Genomic DNA, 18,378 nt, shown 5'->3' on the forward strand with positions numbered 1-18,378 from the left:
AAACTGATGCAACTGATAATAGAAAACTGAAACGCCTGGTTAATTAACAAACTACTGAAACAACTAAAATAAGTATATCCCACTCCCCCGCAATATTTTTTTTTACACCAATCATTGCCAAAACAGAAAGTTAGGTCCAAGTGTATTGTAGGTATCAGACATATATAGAATGGAGGAATCTTTCTTGGTTCAAGATTACAAGTAAAAAGGTATGAAACGTACTGAATTCTGTATTCCTCGTGACTCAACACCTTTTAAGATTAAGGACTTAACACATTTAAGGGGCAAATGCACTCACTCACCTCACAAAAGGTTCCCTAAAAATATTTAGTAAAATAGATGGAATCCAAGGCAGTTAAAGGCAAATCAAATAGATACTTGAACTGTTTAAATATTTAAAGAAAAAAAACAAATCAAATCAAGTTCTGAAAAAGCATGATCAATTCAAACAAAGATTAAATCAAATAACTATTTTAAAAATTCCATCGTAATTATTTTGTTAGACTTTTACAGAGACCCAGAACAACTTATACCAGGTTTAAATCTCCACCCTCTTTGTAATCTATATGAAGCTGCTGTTTCAAATTTTAGGCATGGATTTTGGGAAAATACTTAAAATGATCATTTTCTTCTATCACACAGCTAAGACTTTATTCCTTTCTACACGAGTTTAGACGAGTTGAAATTACTACAGAAAAGTAGATGGCTGCTTGGCCATTTTCCCCCAAAAACAAGAAAAGGTCAACTGTGCTATCCTTTCCCCTCACAAAGAACATAAAGTGTCTTCACATTTTATTTAAAATGAGGACAAATTTAAAGATGAATACTTTTGAAGTGCATATGAAAAACATATAACTGCATCTGAAAATAATACGGCTAATCTCTTACAAGTTTGCTAATCCTAGCTTGCTACTTTTGAAAAGTTAATATACACAACATTTCTTAAAAAAGATACTATATTCTGCAGGGTTTTAATTTATGATAAACTGATCCTGACTAGTTTCACAGATGAAAAAACAACTTTCAAAACTCACTTTATACAGATCCAAAGATTATTTCACCCTACCACAAGTAACAATTTCAAATGAACTGCACAAATCAACTGTAAAATAATGTAGCCTTCCAAATGATGAATCGTTGGATGTTGATTCAGAACCACTTTTGAGCACAAACGGGAAAATTTCAACCTGTGGCATTTTTTTCTCACCATCAAATTTTCTGAAAACCAACTCGAGCTGACATTGTACAGCAGGTGCTGAATATTAATAAGTAGTCACTAGTTTGCTGATGATGTTTCCATATCTTTATGTAAAGTAATGAGGCTTCTTCACATTTATACCATATTCAGAAAGAGCAGGGATTAAATCCTCCATGGTGAGGGTGTATTTTTTATCCTAAAAATAACAAAATGTATTTAAATAACAACATTGACAGCAGAAAATAACAGCTCAGAGCACATGGCTCTCTGAATTCAAATGCAAATTATTTCATATTTAAAACTAGAGGGCTTTTTAAATTTTTTTGCTTCATCAACAATGAACAATGCTAAAAAAGGACGTTGAGTGTATTTCTGGGGTCAAATGGTATTTTTAAAAGAAATGTGGAATGGAAACAGACAGGGGCTGATTCAATGTCAGTAATGCAGAATTGGTATATTTTATGAAGTGAGGGGATAGATTGCTCAGTTGACTAAGATGGTTATCCTGAAACTAACAATAATGCCAACAGCACACATTTGATTTTTGTCCTGGCTGAGGCAGACTTGGCGACTGCCTCCTCTATCATGTCCCTCGGAGTAAAACAAACGGCTCAGGATGAAGTATCAGTACAAAAGAGAACCAAGGATCTGTCTTTAGGCATAGCACGTGAGACATGTGGAATGATTCATGTTGGAAGAACAGGGAGAGAGGTATATGAATTAAAGGTAAAATTCTAAACAGAATGCACAGGCAGAGGGGTCTGAATATAACATAAATCATTGAAGATGACATGACAGATTGAGAGTCCAGATAATAAATCATACAACACCCTTCTCCTTAGGTTCTATGCCTTAAGGAAAGTCCCTTGTGATTAGCTGCTAAACCATAATTGAGTGCCATAAATTTTACAAAGAATAAAGTGAGGAGGCAAGCCCCCGGGTGTACCTTAGCCAGAACAGGAATAAAACTTCGAGCTGTTGAAACAAACCTGACTCATTGTTAGCTGTCTAGCTAAGCCAACCAACTCTACAGCAGAACTCCAACCATTTCCTATGAAGAGCTGACACTATGGGCCAAAAGTCCTCCTCTGGTGGTTTCACAATTCCCTGTGAATTAATGAATGCCTTAGGAAATATATTTTGAACGGATAATACTGATTGATTTGGAACTGTAGATAGATTTGGGGATTCAAACAACAAATTTAGGGGTTGCGGTGCTATAGTGTCATGGCAAGTCTCATTGCACATGGTGAAATACAAATTCAGTAAAGAAGATCTAAGCAAAAGCTACCCTAATGACAAGGGTGTCGCCATTGTCAATTCTCAAAAATTAAATGGGTCCTTCAGGAAAAAAAATCTGCTATCTTTACCAGGTCTGCCTACATGTGACTCCAGCCTCTTAACTCTTAAATGCCCTCTGAAGTAGTTTTACAAGCCACTCAGTTGTAAAGGGTAGTTACAAAGTCTAAAGAAAGGAGTAAGATTGGGCAGACCACCTGACACTGACGTCAGCAAGTCAACCCTGCAAAATCTTCCTTACTAACATCTGGGGGCGCGTGCCCAAGTTGGGACAGCTTTCTTGCAGACTGGTATTGCAACAGCCTGACACTGTCTGCAAAGGCTAACTAGGTCCAAGACATCATCAACAACCAACCATGGGTTTGTCCTATTCCACCCAGAGGATAGAAGTGGTTAGACAATGATATTCAGTCAGACCTTGTCCTGGCAGTCTGCAACAGTGACAAGAGAGAACTCAACAATTGCCCCATAACATTCAGTGGCGTTATCATCACTGGATCCCCCACAATCCACGTGCTGGAGATTATTATTGTCCAGAAACCAAATAGGGCTAGCCATGTAAATACTATTTCTACAAGAATAGGTTAGAGGATAGGAATACTGCCCCAAGTAACTCACCACCTGTCACCACAAAGCCTGTTCACCATTTACAAAACAAATCAGAAGTGAGATGGAATACTCCCCACTCACCAGATGTGTGCAACTCCAATGGCTCTCAAGAAGCTTGGCACCATCCAGGACAAAACCACCCACTTGGCTGTCACCATACCCTCAACATTCACAACCATCAGCAGTGACAGTGGCAGCAGTACGTACCATTCACAAGATGCACTATGATAACTCACTGAGGTGCCTTTGACCTCTACAACTGAAGAAGAACAAGGACAGCAGATCCACAAAAATGTCACAGCCTGCAAGCTCCCTTCAAAGCGCACACACCATTCTGATTTGGAACAATGTCACCTTTTGTTCACTGTCACTGGGTCAAAATCCTGGAATTCCATTCCTAACAACACTAAGTGGCCCTACACTCAAGGAACTGCTGCAATTCAAGATGGCAGCTCACCACCAACTTGGTCCAATCAGTGACGCCCACATTCCAGAAACAAATAAGTAGTAAATAAGTAGATTACCTTAACTGGCTAAGGTAATTAATAAAAAGCTAATGAATTACACTAGGGCCATTACGGGACAAGAGTGCAGTATAGATCTGCAAGGATACTGTCTATTACAAGTGGTACAAATATGAATTTCTTGAAAAATCAGAATCACTCTCATTGAAAGAGGAGATGGAGGGCTGATCAGATGCAAGTATTGTGAAGTGATTGGTTCTAACCATGCGTTTCCAATTACTTGACTTATCTAGACTGATGGACATTTACACTAAATACTTATAACAAAGGAACAGAAACATTTTTTCTAAAGAGGACATCAACATTGAAATACATTATCAGGTACAGTGAATAAAGGAGATACCATCTCAAGTTTCAAGAATAGATTAAATTGAGGTTGAAGGAAAAGACAATAGAGAGATTGGAAAAGACAGGCCTATGTGATTGGGATATTGGTCAGGCAGAAGATGAACTGAACCGAACTGCTTGGGCCAATGAATATCCCTGCATTTCTTAGTTTCTATGAGTAACCCAAGAAATGGCCATATCAACACGACTGTTACTATGGCTTCATATTTAAACATGTTTATGGATTTCAAGATTAAAGGATTGTAGAAATCAGCTTTTTTAAAACAAAATGTAACAAATGGATAATAGAAGTTAGGCATTTTGGTAATCGCATATGTTGTATAACTCCTTGTTTACTGATGACCTGGGTTTACAATTGCTACACGGGAGGTTTATGCTTTGGATGTTGTTTGGAATAGTTGGTGACCAGTCTCGTATCTTAGCCCTCCTGAAAACATCACAAGAATCTTGATTGTCCTTTTGAAGAGCGAAAAGGAGACTTCTTGATCACAAAATCCCTACAGTGTGGAAACAGGCCCTTCGGCCCAAAAAGTCCACACCACCCCTCAGAACATCTCACCCAGACCCATTCACCTAATCTACACATCCGTGAACACTATGGGAAATCTACCATGGCCAATCCAACTAGCCTGCACATCTTTGGACTGTGGGAGGAAACTGAAGCGCCCGGTGGAAACCCAAGCAGACACAGGGAGAATGTGCAAACTCCACACAGACAGTCGCCCAAGGATGGAATCGAACCAGAGTCCCTGGCGCTGTGAGGCAGCAGTGCTAACCACTGAGCCACCCAATATTGTACTTCTTAAGCAAAGTGCACTTGCCAAAACACCAAAGATACCTGTCGATGTTTGATGACACCTGTCTACACAGGCCTGCACGTCAGATCAAAAGTCTCAAACCTCATTTAGTTTGCCTTCAAGAACTGAGATTTATTGGCCAAAAAAGTGATTTATGTTTCACAAAAGGGGAATCAGTGCAAAACAACTTTTTTCCCCTTTTATTCATTGAGCGCATTTTGGGTTGGGGGTAAACATTTATCTTTCAGAAATACAAAGAAATTTTAACTAATTTTTCATATTCACTAAACAGATTTATTTTGTAATAAAATCAATAATTTTATGCTTACTGAAGAAACCCGGTCATTAGATTTTAAAATTAAATTCTAATAGAGAGAGAGCTTCGTTATGGTTATAGCGGGAACTGGATAAAATAAATTAATGCCGTGACACGTGGAGTAATGGGACTTGACAGCGCATTCCTCTCCTCCCCCAATTTTGGTCATAACACAACACAACTTCACATGTGCAAAGCTTTTTCATAGCAAAATGTGTGTATTTATAAAGCATGTGTACTGAAATCATTTTTAAATATGTACAATTTCCTTGGGCTGTTAAGTTTAAGAAAATTAGTTCTTGTGGCTAAAGGTCAGCAGAGTAAATACTGACAAATGCAAGTTCAGGTCTGATTATTTTAAAAAATGGAAGAGTCACAATAATCTTCTAAACTAAATGGCAACATTGCAAGTTTGGAACTTGGCACAGAGTCTCATTTACCAGTGACTATCAAAATACAGGTAGGAACAATATATATTGTGCTTTTTTTTATTACTAAAGTCTCACTGTACTTTTATTTAGAACACAATACCGTTGCTACATTCAATGTGAACAAACCTTGCTTTTGTTTCTGGAACTTCCTGATGCAGTTCCCTTCATTTTACAGTGTTGTAAGGCATCGTTCGCAATATCAGAAATGAACTTTTGCGCAGCCAAAGATATTAAACGAATTCTGATTAGAAAATACAAAATAAAAAATTTGTCAAATGGTCTTTCGGCAGTATGCATACAGCCAGTCTTTTAAATCTAATAAATTGAATAATAAACAAGAATTCTAGTCTGTTATATTGCATAATAAAAAAAAAGTCTTATTTTAAACTGAAGGACATCTCTCTGAAGATTTGTTCCACCAGAGAAGACATTTCATCTACAAATTCTAGCAATTATGACCTCCATCTGACTACATGCATCTCCTACTCCGATTGCCTAATTACAAAGAGGTTCACAAAAAGGGGAAATACCTCCAGAAAATACTTAGGCTTAAGCATATTCGCCACAACTGATGCCAATGGTTTAAATATATAGTCTTCAAATAGATATCTATTCAAAACACATGCTATCTGCATTATAATTGCTTCTAAAATTAAACATTTCTCACTGTAGAAACTAAGTAAACTAAATTATCACAACACTAGAATGAATTTGCTGAGCAAGTCAAAATAGGTACATACATTCGAGGATCAGAAGCCTCAAACCCTGCTCGATTGAGATAATATCCTGTCACAGCATCTGGTATCTGAAACGTGCAAAAGAGAGGATACAAACTTAATGCTGCCTTTAAAACCAATGAAATACACATACACAATATCATAACATCGCTAAATGGTAGAATATACTGAAAATTTTTAAAAAGTACTTTTATCACCAGCTGCAAGTGTTAGGCTTAGGTTCTCATGGAAAATCAACAACGCAATAAAAGCTGACAGTGAACCACTAGCTACTGAGATTTCATGTGGTCAATACGACTACTAATTATCAATCACTTCAAATTCTTGACAGACACCCTCAGTGGCAATATTCAACATAGCATGCTCCATGTTCCGAGGCTTTGTGAAAAACATTGTGCCTAGGAGTTCAAACATCTCCATTGTGAACAATTTCTAAACAATCATATTTAGGATCCCCAATGTCAAAAGAAACATTGGCATTTGCGAATTAGGAGCAGGAGTAAATTCTTTCAACCCCTCTTGTATGTTCTGCCATTTGATATGACCACAGCCAAAGTCTTGCATCACCTCCATTTTTCTGCCTGTTCTCCCAGTTTATTTTCTTTGTGTCCAAAAATCACTCAACAACTGAGCATTCACAGCTGAATATCCCACTTAGGGTGAAGGGAAACATGGCAGATTTAGTGATGCCTGGTTGATGACGAATATTCAGGGTCTGGTCAGAAAAAATAAGAAAGTATACATTGGGCCTAAGCGAATCCCTAGAAGACTATATAAGGTGGAGGAGCATGCTTAAGAGGAAAATCAGATGTGCAAAAACAGTGTAGGAGACGGATCTGGCAGATAAAGTTAAAGATAATCCCAAGAGTTCTATGGCTATTTTAACAGTAACGGGGTGGGGAGGGTAGGGGGAGAAGAGGTCCCCATAAAGATATATTTTGTGCAATTTTGGTTTCCTTTTCTGAGGAAGAATGCTCTTGTTCTCGAGAGAGTGCAGCAAATGTTTACCAGGCTGATTCCAGGGATGGTGGGTCTGACGTATGAGGAGGGATTGACTAGGTTGGGATTCTTTTCACCAGTGTTCAGACAAATGGCGGCACGGGGGGGGGGGGGGGGGGGGCACAAAGGTCTCAGAGACACTTATAAAATTCTAACAGGACTGGACCGGCTAAATACAGGGAGAATGTTCCCAATAGTGGGTGCATCCAGAACCAGGGGTCAGAGCATGAGGATTTGGGGCATACCAGTTAGGACGGAGAGGAGGAGACATTTCTTCACCCAAGAAGTGGCGAACCTATGGAATTTATAAACGATCTGGATGTGAATGTGCAAGACAATGTTTAATAAATTTGCAGATGATACAAAATTAGGAGATAGTGTTAATAGCAAGGAAGGTTGTCAAAAGTTAGAGGGAGGTTGATCAGATGGGGAAGTGAGCTGCATTTGCCAATCCTCAGCCAAGTGTGAGGTGTTTCACTTTGGAAAGTCAAACCAACGTGGTAGTTATACAGCAAATGGCAAGGTCTTGAGGAGTGTTGTGGAACAGAAGGACCTAGGAGTACAAGTACATAGTTCATTGAAAGCGATGTCATAGGGAGACAGGGTGTTAAGGAAGGCATTCAGCATGCTGGCCTTCATCAGTCAAGGCATTGAGTATGGAACGTTATGTTACAGTTGTATAAGTTGTCGGTGAGGCCGGATTTAGAGTATTGTGTACAGTTTTGGTCATCCTGTTATAGGAAAGAGATAGTTAAACTGGAAAGTGTGCAAAGAAAACATAGGAGGATGTTGCCAGGGCTAGTAGGCTTGAGTTATAGGGAGAGGTGACCAAGGATAGGACTTTATTCCTTGGAATGTAGGAGAATGAGGGGTGATCTTATTGAGGTGGATAAAATCATGAGGGGCACAGACAGGATGAATGCATATAGTCTTTTTCCCAGGGGAAAGGAGAGAGGGCAAAGGTTTAAGGAGGACCTGAGGGGCAACTTCTTCACAGAGAGTGGTGTGTATATGAAATGGGCTGCCAGAGAAAGTGGTTGAGGCTGGTACAATAGCAACATTTAAAAATAATTTGGATAGTTACGTGGATGAGAATGGTTTAACAGTAGATTTGTGGATGCTGAGGTTGGTTGGCGCGCCGAGCTCCTTCGTTGTTCCGCGGTCGTTTCATTACTCTGCTGGGTAACATCCTCAGTGCAGCGTCTGATGAAGCGCTGTTGTGTTTTCCTGCCTGTTATTTGAACTCTGGAGTCAGGTGTTGTCCCAGACGAATTGGTGGTTCTCCTTATCCACGTAGATAGAACTGAGTGAGTATTGGTCGTAGAGAACCACCAATTCGACAGGGACATCATCAAGATCCTGGGACAAGCAAAGCAGAGATAGGCATGGGAATACCTAGAATCCTGGTACTCCACGAAGAAAACAATCAACAAACACAGAGCTCGACCCTGTATACACTCCACTGTGAAGGGAAACCCGAAGTGAGGTAATCCAGCTCAACGGAATCCAGAGTTCAAACAACAGGTGGGAAAACACAACAGCGCTTCATCGGAGGCTACACTGATGGTGTTACCCAGCCGGGCAATGAAACGTCTGCGAAACAACAAACCAGCTCAGCGATCCAACCAACCACACCATGAGAAGGGCTTTGAGGGATTTGGACCAAATGTGGGGAATTCGAACTAGCTGAGAGGGCACCACAGTCAGCATGGACCATTTTGGGCTGACGGGCCTGTTTCCATGCTATATTACTCTGAGTCTGACAGCAGAATTTGAAAGCTTTACAACACTAAACAAATTCCTTTTCTCCCAAACTCCTTATCCTGTAACTATAACCGCCCGTTTCAACTATGGCAAACAGCTTCTTAGCACCTACCATATTGTGTATGTGTCAGTGATATCCCCTCCCATTCTTCGGGATTATAAACCCGTTCTATCCTAACCTTGAAGGCTAATTGGCCTGGTTCTACGATGTAATACCAAGCAATTCTTTGAATTCTTCACTGAAGGATACGATTTAACAATCAAACTGATTTACAGCATGGAAACAGAGATAATGGGAACTGCAGATGCTGGAGAATCCAAGATAACAAAGTGTGGGGCTGGATGAACACAACAGGCCCAGCAGCATCTCAGAAGCACAAAAGCTTGTGCTCTTGAAATGCTGCTTGGCCTGCTGTGTTCATCCAGCTCCACACTTTGTTATACAGCATGGAAACAGGCCTTTTAACCCAAAATGTCCAGTTTTCACAATTAAACTAGTCTTATTTGCCCGCATTTGATCCGCATCCGATCCGCATCCCTACATACGTATTCCATCCGTGTACCTGTCCAAATATTCCTTAATGATGAAATTGTATTTGCTTCCATACCTATCCTGTTCCAGACTCTCATCACACCGTAAAAAAAATTGGTCTTCTGGACCTTTTTGTATCTCTCCCCTCTCATCTGAAACCCTTCCATGGGAAGAGCTCTTGGCTATCTAACTTAGTGGTGCCTCTCATGATTTCATAGACCTCTATAAGGTTTCCTTCAGTCCCCTATGGTCCAGGGAAAAAGTCCCAGCCTATCCAGCCTCTCCTAACTCAAACTTTCAAGGAGCATCAGAGTGAAATAACATATTTATGAGTAACCTTTTTTTCAGGTCCCGAAGAATCGGTTTCACATTTCCAAATTTGTGGGTACCACCAGTCATAAACTTGATTTTAAAACATTTTTAAACGTCGTGTGTGCCATCTGCTGAAATCAGTTCTTAAATTCTGTACAGATTTGAATTTTGGTTTCTCTTAGCCTCCGACTCCCTACAATCTAAAATCAATTTAGTTTTGGAGTGATCTGTAGACCTACACAGACTTGTCAGGATTTGGGACTCATCATTAAAAGACTGAAAAGCATGTCAGTTTAAATGTCATTCGACCAACTTGATTTTTACAACATAACTCAGTATTACTTCTATGGTTAACTGATAAGCAAGCAGAAAACGTGGAAATCTAGTCAGATTGCGCACTTGAATTTTGTTTCCAAAACAAGCCTGAGTTATAAAAACTATAGGAATGTACTTACTGTTGGGGTATAATCTTCTAATTGCATAAGGAAGTCTGCAAGTGGTGTTGTTGATATAACGGGTTTTACATCCCCATTGGCAATCCCTTGGGGAACATAAACACCATTTGAAACCGACGTCTCTGCTGCAGAGGCAGTAGCGTTTGGAACTAAGAATCAGGGAAAGAACAATACATTGTGAACAAATTATTATAACTCCATACAAACCATTTAGGTACAGTGGCTTTCACAACACAACAAGAAAACATTTTCCGATTTTAATTCAATATTTTCTAATGTTAAATCTTAACAACCTTTTCCATTTGCTATATTATTGTTAACTTACAGAATGATAATTATTTTATAAATTCTTTGAAAAAATCTAAGTAAAATTGATCCTTCTTCAACAGGAATCATTAATGATTAATAACATGGCAGCAATACCTCTAAACGTGTATAATAGTTTTTAAACAGTCAGATAACTGGGGTTCCACAACCAATTGGGGGATGTGAGGGGAGCAGGGGTGCGCTGGGGGGGGAGGGGAGGGGAGGGGAGCAGGGGTGCGCTGGGGGGGGAGGGGAGGGGAGCAGAGCAGGGGTGCGCTGGGGGGGGGAGGGGAGGGAGCAGAGCAGGGGTGCGCTGGGGGGGGAGGGGAGGGGAGCAGGGGTGCGCTGGGGGGAGGGGAGGGGAGCAGGGGTGCGCTGGGGGGGAGGGGAGGGGAGGGGAGCAGGGGTGCGCTGGGGGGGGGGAGGGGAGGGGAGCAGGGGTGCGCTGGGGGGGAGGGAGGGGAGCAGGGGTGCGCTGGGGGGGGAGGGGAGGGGAGCAGGGGTGCGCTGGGGGGGGGAGGGGAGGGGAGCAGGGGTGCGCTGGGGGGGAGGGGAGGGGAGCAGGGGTGCGCTGGGGGGGGAGGGGAGGGGAGCAGGGGTGCGCTGGGGGGGGGGGGAGGGGAGGGGAGCAGGGGTGCGCTGGGGGGGGGGGAGGGGAGGGGAGCAGGGGTGCGCTGGGGGGGGGGAGGGGAGGGGAGCAGGGGTGCGCTGGGGGGGGGGAGGGGAGGGGAGCAGGGGTGCGCTGGGGAGGGGAGGGGAGCAGGGGTGCGCTGGGGAGGGGAGGGGAGCGGGGGGGGGAGGGGAGGGGAGCAGGGGTGAGCTGGGGGGAGGGAGGGGAGAGGGCAGGGTGCGCTGGGAGGGGAGGGAGGGAGGGAGCAGGGGTGCGCTGGGGGGGAGGGGAGGGGAGGGGAGCAGGGGTGCGCTGGGGGGGGGAGGGGGAGGGGAGGGGAGGGGAGCAGGGGTGCGCTGGGGGGGGAGGGGAGGGGAGCAGGGGTGCGCTGGGGGGGAGGGGAGGGGAGGGGAGCAGGGGTGCGCTGGGAGGGAGGGAGGGGAGGGGAGAAGGGGTGCGCTGGGGGGGGGGGGGTAGGGGAGCAGGGGTGCGCTGGGGGGGGGGAGGGGGAGGGGAGGGGAGCAGGGGTGCGCTGGGGGGGGGAGGGGAGGGGAGCAGGGGTGCGCTGGGGGAGGGAGGGGAGGGAGGGGAGCAGGGGTGCGCTGGGGGGGAGGGGAGGGGAGCAGGGGTGCGCTGGGGGGGGAGGGGAGGGGAGCAGGGGTGCGCTGGGGGGAGGGAGGGGAGGGGAGGGGAGCAGGGGTGCGCTGGGGGGAGGGAGGGGAGGGGAGGGAGCAGGGGTGCGCTGGGGGGGAGGGGAGGGGAGCAGGGGTGCGCTGGGGGGGGGGAGGGAGGAGGGGAGCAGGGGTGCGCTGGGGAGGGGAGGGGAGCAGGGGTGCGCTGGGGAGGGAGGGGAGCGGGGGGGGAGGGGAGGGGAGCAGGGTGCGCTGGGGGGAGGGAGGGGGCAGGGTGCGCTGGGAGGGGAGGGAGGGAGGGAGCAGGGGTGCGCTGGGGGGGGAGGGGAGGGGAGGGGAGGGAGCAGGGTGCGCTGGGGGGGGAGGGGAGGGGAGGGGAGGGGAGCAGGGGTGCGCTGGGGGGGAGGGGAGGGGAGCAGGGGTGCGCTGGGGGGGGAGGGGAGGGGAGGGGAGCAGGGGTGCGCTGGGGGGGGAGGGGAGGGGAGGGGAGAAGGGGTGCGCTGGGGGGGGGGTAGGGAGCAGGGTGCGCTGGGGGGGGAGGGGAGGGAGGGAGCAGGGGTGCGCTGGGGGGGGGGAGGGGAGGGAGGGAGCAGGGGTGCGCTGGGGGAGGGGAGGGGAGGGAGGGGAGCAGGGGTGCGCTGGGGGAGGGGAGGGGAGGGGAGGGGAGCAGGGGTGCGCTGGGGGGGAGGGGAGGGGAGCAGGGGTGCGCTGGGGGGGAGGGGAGGGAGGGGAGCAGGGGTGCGCTGGGGGAGGGGAGGGGAGGGGAGGGGAGCAGGGTGCGCTGGGGGGGAGGGAGGGAGCAGGGGTGCGCTGGGGGGGAGGGGAGGGAGGGGAGCAGGGGTGCGCTGGGGGGGGGGAGGGGAGGGGAGCAGGGGTGCGCTGGGGGGGGAGGGAGGGAGCAGGGGTGCGCTGGGGGGGGGGAGGGGAGGGGAGCAGGGGTGCGCTGGGGAGGGGAGGGGAGCAGGGTGCGCTGGGGAGGGGAGGGGAGCAGGGGTGCGCTGGGGAGGGAGGGAGCGGGGGGGAGGGGAGGGGAGCAGGGGTGCGCTGGGGAGGGGAGGGGAGCGGGGGAGGGGGAGCAGGGGTGCGCTGGGGGAGGGGAGGGAGGGGAGCAGGGGTGCGCTGGGAGGGGAGGGGAGGGGAGGGGAGCAGGGGTGCGCTGGGGGGGGAGGAGGGGAGGGAGGGAGCAGGGGTGCGCTGGGGGGGAGGGGAGGGGAGGGAGGGAGCAGGGGTGCGCTGGGGGGGAGGGGAGGGGAGGGAGCAGGGGTGCGCTGGGGGGGGAGGGGGAGGGGAGGGGAGCAGGGGTGCGCTGGGGGGGAGGGGAGGGGAGGGGAGAAGGGGTGCGCTGGGGGGGGGTAGGGGGAGCAGGGTGCGCTGGGGGGGGGAGGGGGAGGGGAGGGGAGCAGGGGTGCGCTGGGGGGGGGGGAGGGGAGGGGAGCAGGGGTGCGCTGGGGGGAGGGGAGGGGGAGGGGAGGGGAGCAGGGGTGCGCTGGGGGGGAGGGGAGAGGGAGGGAGCAGGGGTGCGCTGGGGGAGGGGAGGGGAGGGGAGGGGAGCAGGGGTGCGCTGGGGGGAGGGAGGGGAGGGGAGCAGGGGTGCGCTGGGGGAGGGGAGGGGAGGGGAGGGGAGCAGGGGTGCGCTGGGGGGGGAGGGGAGGGGAGCAGGGGTGCGCTGGGGGGGGAGGGGAGGGGAGCAGGGGTGCGCTGGGGGGGGAGGGGAGGGGAGCAGGGGTGCGCTGGGGGGGGAGGGGAGGGGAGCAGGGGTGCGCTGGGGGGGGAGGGGAGGGGAGCAGGGGTGCGCTGGGGGGGAGGGGAGGGGAGCAGGAGTGCGCTGGGGGGGGAGGGGAGGGGAGCAGGGGTGCGCTGGGGGGGGAGGGGAGGGGAGCAGGGGTGCGCTGGGGGGGGAGGGAGGGGAGCAGGGGTGCGCTGGGGGGGAGGGAGGGAGCAGGGTGCGCTGGGGGGGAGGGGAGGGGAGCAGGGGTGCGCTGGGGGGGGAGGGGAGGGGAGCAGGGGTGCGCTGGGGGGGGAGGGGAGGGGAGCAGGGTGCGCTGGGGGGGAGGGGAGGGAGCAGGGGTGCGCTGGGGGGGAGGGGAGGGAGCAGGGGTGCGCTGGGGGGGGGAGGGGAGGGGAGCAGGGGTGCGCTGGGGGGGGAGGGGAGGGGAGCAGGGGTGCGCTGGGGGGGGAGGGGAGGGGAGCAGGGGTGCGCTGGGGGGGAGGGGAGGGGAGCAGGGGTGCGCTGGGGGGGGAGGGGAGGGGAGCAGGGGTGCGCTGGGGGGGGAGGGGAGGGGAGCAGGGGTGCGCTGGGGGGGGGGAGGGGAGGGGAGCAGGGGTGCGCTGGGGGGGGAGGGGAGGGGTGTGCGCTGGGGGAGAGGGAGGGGTGCGCTGGGGGGAGAGGGGAGGGGTGCGCTGGGGGGAGAGGGGAGGGGTGCGCTGGGGGGAGAGGGGAGGGAGCAGGGGTGCGCTGGGGGGGGAGGGGAGGGGAGCAGGGGTGCGCTGGGGGGGGAGGGGAGGGGAGCAGGGGTGCGCTGGGGGGGGAGGGGAGGGGAGCAGGAGTGCGCTGGGGGGGAGGGGAGGGGAGCAGGGGTGCGCTGGGGGGGGAGGGGAGGGGAGCAGGGGTGCGCTGGGGGGGAGGGGAGGGGAGCAGGGGTGCGCTGGGGGGGGAGGGGAGGGGAGCAGGGGTGCGCTGGGGGGGGAGGGGAGGGGAGCAGGGGTGCGCTGGGGGGGGAGGGGAGGGGAGCAGGGGTGCGCTGGGGGGGGAGGGGAGGGGAGCAGGGGTGCGCTGGGGGGGGAGGGGAGGGGAGCAGGGGTGCGCTGGGGGGGAGGGGAGGGGAGCAGGGGTGCGCTGGGGGGGGAGGGGAGGGAGCAGGGGTGCGCTGGGGGGGGAGGGGAGGGGAGCAGGGGTGCGCTGGGGGGGGAGGGGAGGGGAGCAGGGGTGCGCTGGGGGGGAGGGGAGGGGAGCAGGGGTGCGCTGGGGGGGGAGGGGAGGGGAGCAGGGGTGCGCTGGGGGGGGAGGGGAGGGGAGCAGGGGTGCGCTGGGGGGGGAGGGGAGGGGAGGAGCAGGGTGCGCTGGGGGGGGAGGGGAGGGGTGCGCTGGGGGGAGAGGGGAGGGGTGCGCTGGGGGGAGAGGGGAGGGGTGCGCTGGGGGAGAGGGAGGGGAGCAGGGGTGCGCTGGGGGGGGGAGCAGGGGTGCGCTGGGGGGGAGGGGAGGGGAGCAGGGGTGCGCTGGGGGGGGAGGGGAGGGGAGCAGGGGTGCGCTGGGGGGGGAGGGGAGGGGAGCAGGGGTGCGCTGGGGGGGGAGGGGAGGGGTGCGCTGGGGGAGAGGGGAGGGGTGCGCTGGGGGGAGAGGGGAGGGGTGCGCTGGGGGGAGAGGGGAGGGGAGCAGGGGTGCGCTGGGGGGGGGAGCAGGGGTGCGCTGGGGGGGAGGGGAGGGGAGCAGGGGTGCGCTGGGGGGGGAGGGGAGGGGAGCAGGGGTGCGCTGGGGGGGGAGGGGAGGGAGCAGGGGTGCGCTGGGGGGGGAGGGGAGGGGAGCAGGGGTGCGCTGGGGGGGGAGGGGAGGGGAGCAGGGGTGCGCTGGGGGAGGGGAGGGGAGGGGAGCAGGGGTGCGCTGGGGGAGGGGAGGGGAGGGGAGCAGGGGTGCGCTGGGGAGGGGAGGGGAGGGAGCAGGGGTGCGCTGGGGGGGGAGGGGAGGGGAGCAGGGGTGCGCTGGGGGGGGAGGGGAGGGGTGCGCTGGGGGGAGAGGGGAGGGGTGCGCTGGGGGGAGAGGGGAGGGGTGCGCTGGGGGGAGAGGGGAGGGGAGCAGGGGTGCGCTGGGGGGGGAGCAGGGGTGCGCTGGGGGGGAGGGGAGGGGAGCAGGGGTGCGCTGGGGGGGGAGGGAGGGGAGCAGGGGTGCGCTGGGGGGGGAGGGGAGGGAGCAGGGGTGCGCTGGGGGGGGAGGGGAGGGGGAGCAGGGGTGCGCTGGGGGGGAGGGGAGGGGTGCGCTGGGGGGAGAGGGGAGGGGTGCGCTGGGGGGAGAGGGGAGGGGAGCAGGGGTGCGCTGGGGGGGGAGCAGGGGTGCGCTGGGGGGGAGGGGAGGGGAGCAGGGTGCGCTGGGGGGGGAGGGGAGGGGAGCAGGGGTGCGCTGGGGGGGGAGGGGAGGGGAGCAGGGGTGCGCTGGGGGGGAGGGGAGGGTGCGCTGGGGGGAGAGGGAGGGGTGCGCTGGGGGGAGAGGGGAGGGGTGCGCTGGGGGAGAGGGGAGGGGTGCGCTGGGGGAGAGGGGAGGGGAGCAGGGGTGCGCTGGGGGGGGAGCAGGGGTGCGCTGGGGGGAGGGGAGGGGAGCAGGGGTGCGCTGGGGGGGGAGGGAGGGGAGCAGGGGTGCGCTGGGGGGGGAGGGGAGGGGAGCAGGGGTGCGCTGGGGGGGGAGGGGAGGGGAGCAGGGGTGCGCTGGGGGGGAGGGGAGGGGTGCGCTGGGGGGAGAGGGGAGGGGTGCGCTGGGGGGAGAGGGGAGGGGAGCAGGGGTGCGCTGGGGGGGGAGCAGGGTGCGCTGGGGGGGGAGGGGAGGGGAGCAGGGGTGCGCTGGGGGGGAGGGGAGGGGAGCAGGGGTGCGCTGGGGGGGAGGGGAGGGGAGCAGGGGTGCGCTGGGGGAGGGGAGGGGAGGGGAGCAGGGGTGCGCTGGGGGAGGGGAGGGGAGGGGAGCAGGGGTGCGCTGGGGGAGGGGAGGGAGGGGAGCAGGGGTGCGCTGGGGGGGGAGGGGAGGGGAGCAGGGGTGCGCTGGGGGGGGAGGGGAGGGGAGCAGGGGTGCGCTGGGGGGGGAGGGGAGGGGTGCGCTGGGTGCGCTGGGGGGGGAGGGGAGGGGTGCGCTGGGGGGAGAGGGGAGGGGTGCGCTGGGGGGAGAGGGGAGGGGAGCAGGGGTGCGCTGGGGGGGGAGCAGGGGTGCGCTGGGGGGGAGGGGAGGGGAGCAGGGGTGCGCTGGGGGGGGAGGGGAGGGGAGCAGGGGTGCGCTGGGGGGGGGAGGGGAGGGGAGCAGGGGTGCGCTGGGGGGGGAGGGGAGGGGTGCGCTGGGGGGGGAGGGGAGGGGTGCGCTGGGGGGAGAGGGGAGGGGTGCGCTGGGGGAGAGGGGAGGGGTGCGCTGGGGGGAGAGGGGAGGGAGCAGGGGTGCGCTGGGGGGGGAGCAGGGGTGCGCTGGGGGGGAGGGGAGGGGAGCAGGGGTGCGCTGGGGGAGGGGAGGGAGGGGAGCAGGGTGCGCTGGGGAGGGGAGGGGAGGGGAGGGGAGAGGAGCAGGGTGCGCTGGGGGAGGGGAGGGAGGGGAGGGGAGAGGAGCAGGGGTGCGCTGGGGGAGGGGAGGGAGGGGAGGGGAGAGGAGCAGGGGTGCGCTGGGGAGGGGAGGGGAGGGGAGAGGAGCAGGGGTGCGCTGGGGGAGGGGAGGGGAGGGGAGAGGAGCAGGGGTGCGCTGGGGGAGGGGAGGGGAGGGAGAGGAGCAGGGGTGCGCTGGGGGAGGGGAGGGGAGGGGAGGGGAGAGGAGCAGGGGTGCGCTGGGGGGGGGAGGGGAGGGGAGAGGAGCAGGGGTGCGCTGGGGGAGGGGGGGGAGGGGAGAGGAGCAGGGGTGCGCTGGGGGAGGGGAGAGGAGCAGGGGTGCGCTGGGGGAGGGGAGAGGAGCAGGGATGCGCTGGGGGGAGGGGAGAGGAGCAGGGGTGCGCTGGGGGAGGGGAGAGGAGCAGGGGTGCGCTGGGGAGGGGAGAGGAGCAGGGGTGCGCTGGGGGGAGGGGAGAGGAGCAGGGGTGCGCTGGGGGAGGGGAGAGGAGCAGGGTGCGCTGGGGGAGGGAGAGGAGCAGGGGTGCGCTGGGGAGGGGGAGAGGAGCAGGGGTGCGCTGGGGAGGGGAGAGGAGCAGGGGTGCGCTGGGGAGGGGAGAGGAGCAGGGGTGCGCTGGGAGGGAGAGGAGCAGGGGCGCTGGGGAGGGGAGAGGAGCAGGGGTGCGCTGGGGGAGGGGAGGGGAGGGGAGAGGAGCAGGGGTGCGCTGGGGGAGGGAGGGAGGGGAGAGGAGCAGGGTGCGCTGGGGGAGGGGAGGGGAGGGGAGAGGAGCAGGGGTGCGCTGGGGAGGGGAGGGGAGGGGAGAGGAGCAGGGGTGCGCTGGGGGAGGGGAGGGGAGGGGAGAGGAGCAGGGGTGCGCTGGGGAGGGGAGGGGAGGGGAGAGGAGCAGGGGTGCGCTGGGGAGGGGAGGGGAGGGAGAGGAGCAGGGGTGCGCTGGGGGAGGGGAGGGGAGGGAGAGGAGCAGGGGTGCGCTGGGGGAGGGGGAGGGGAGGGGAGAGGAGCAGGGGTGCGCTGGGGGAGGGAGGGGAGGGGAGAGGAGCAGGGGTGCGCTGGGGGAGGGGAGGGGAGGGGAGAGGAGCAGGGGTGCGCTGGGGGAGGGGAGGGGAGGGGAGAGGAGCAGGGGTGCGCTGGGGGAGGGAGGGGAGGGGAGAGGAGCAGGGTGCGCTGGGGGAGGGGAGGGGAGGGGAGAGGAGCAGGGGTGCGCTGGGGGAGGGGAGAGCGGGAGAGGGAG

The 18,378-nt window shown here is 55.9% G+C and overlaps 1 protein-coding gene across 1 annotated transcript in view; it reads right to left on the bottom strand.

Annotated features, from left to right (window-relative positions):
- Positions 1 to 954: 954 nt before the first annotated feature.
- taf10 (TAF10 RNA polymerase II, TATA box binding protein (TBP)-associated factor) overlaps positions 955 to 18,378 on the bottom strand; it is a 24,391-nt gene continuing 6,967 nt past the window's right edge. Inside the window, exons 2-5 of the mRNA XM_059655641.1 lie at positions 10,322 to 10,470; positions 6,263 to 6,327; positions 5,649 to 5,763; positions 955 to 1,394 (exon numbers count right to left, since the gene is read on the bottom strand). Of these exons, the coding sequence (XP_059511624.1) occupies positions 1,305 to 1,394; positions 5,649 to 5,763; positions 6,263 to 6,327; positions 10,322 to 10,470 (419 nt within the window). The 3' untranslated portion in view covers positions 955 to 1,304. The remainder of the gene's footprint in view (positions 1,395 to 5,648; positions 5,764 to 6,262; positions 6,328 to 10,321; positions 10,471 to 18,378) is intronic.

Source organism: Stegostoma tigrinum, chromosome 28 (assembly GCF_030684315.1).
Source record: "Stegostoma tigrinum isolate sSteTig4 chromosome 28, sSteTig4.hap1, whole genome shotgun sequence".
Lineage (NCBI taxonomy): Eukaryota > Metazoa > Chordata > Chondrichthyes > Orectolobiformes > Stegostomatidae > Stegostoma > Stegostoma tigrinum.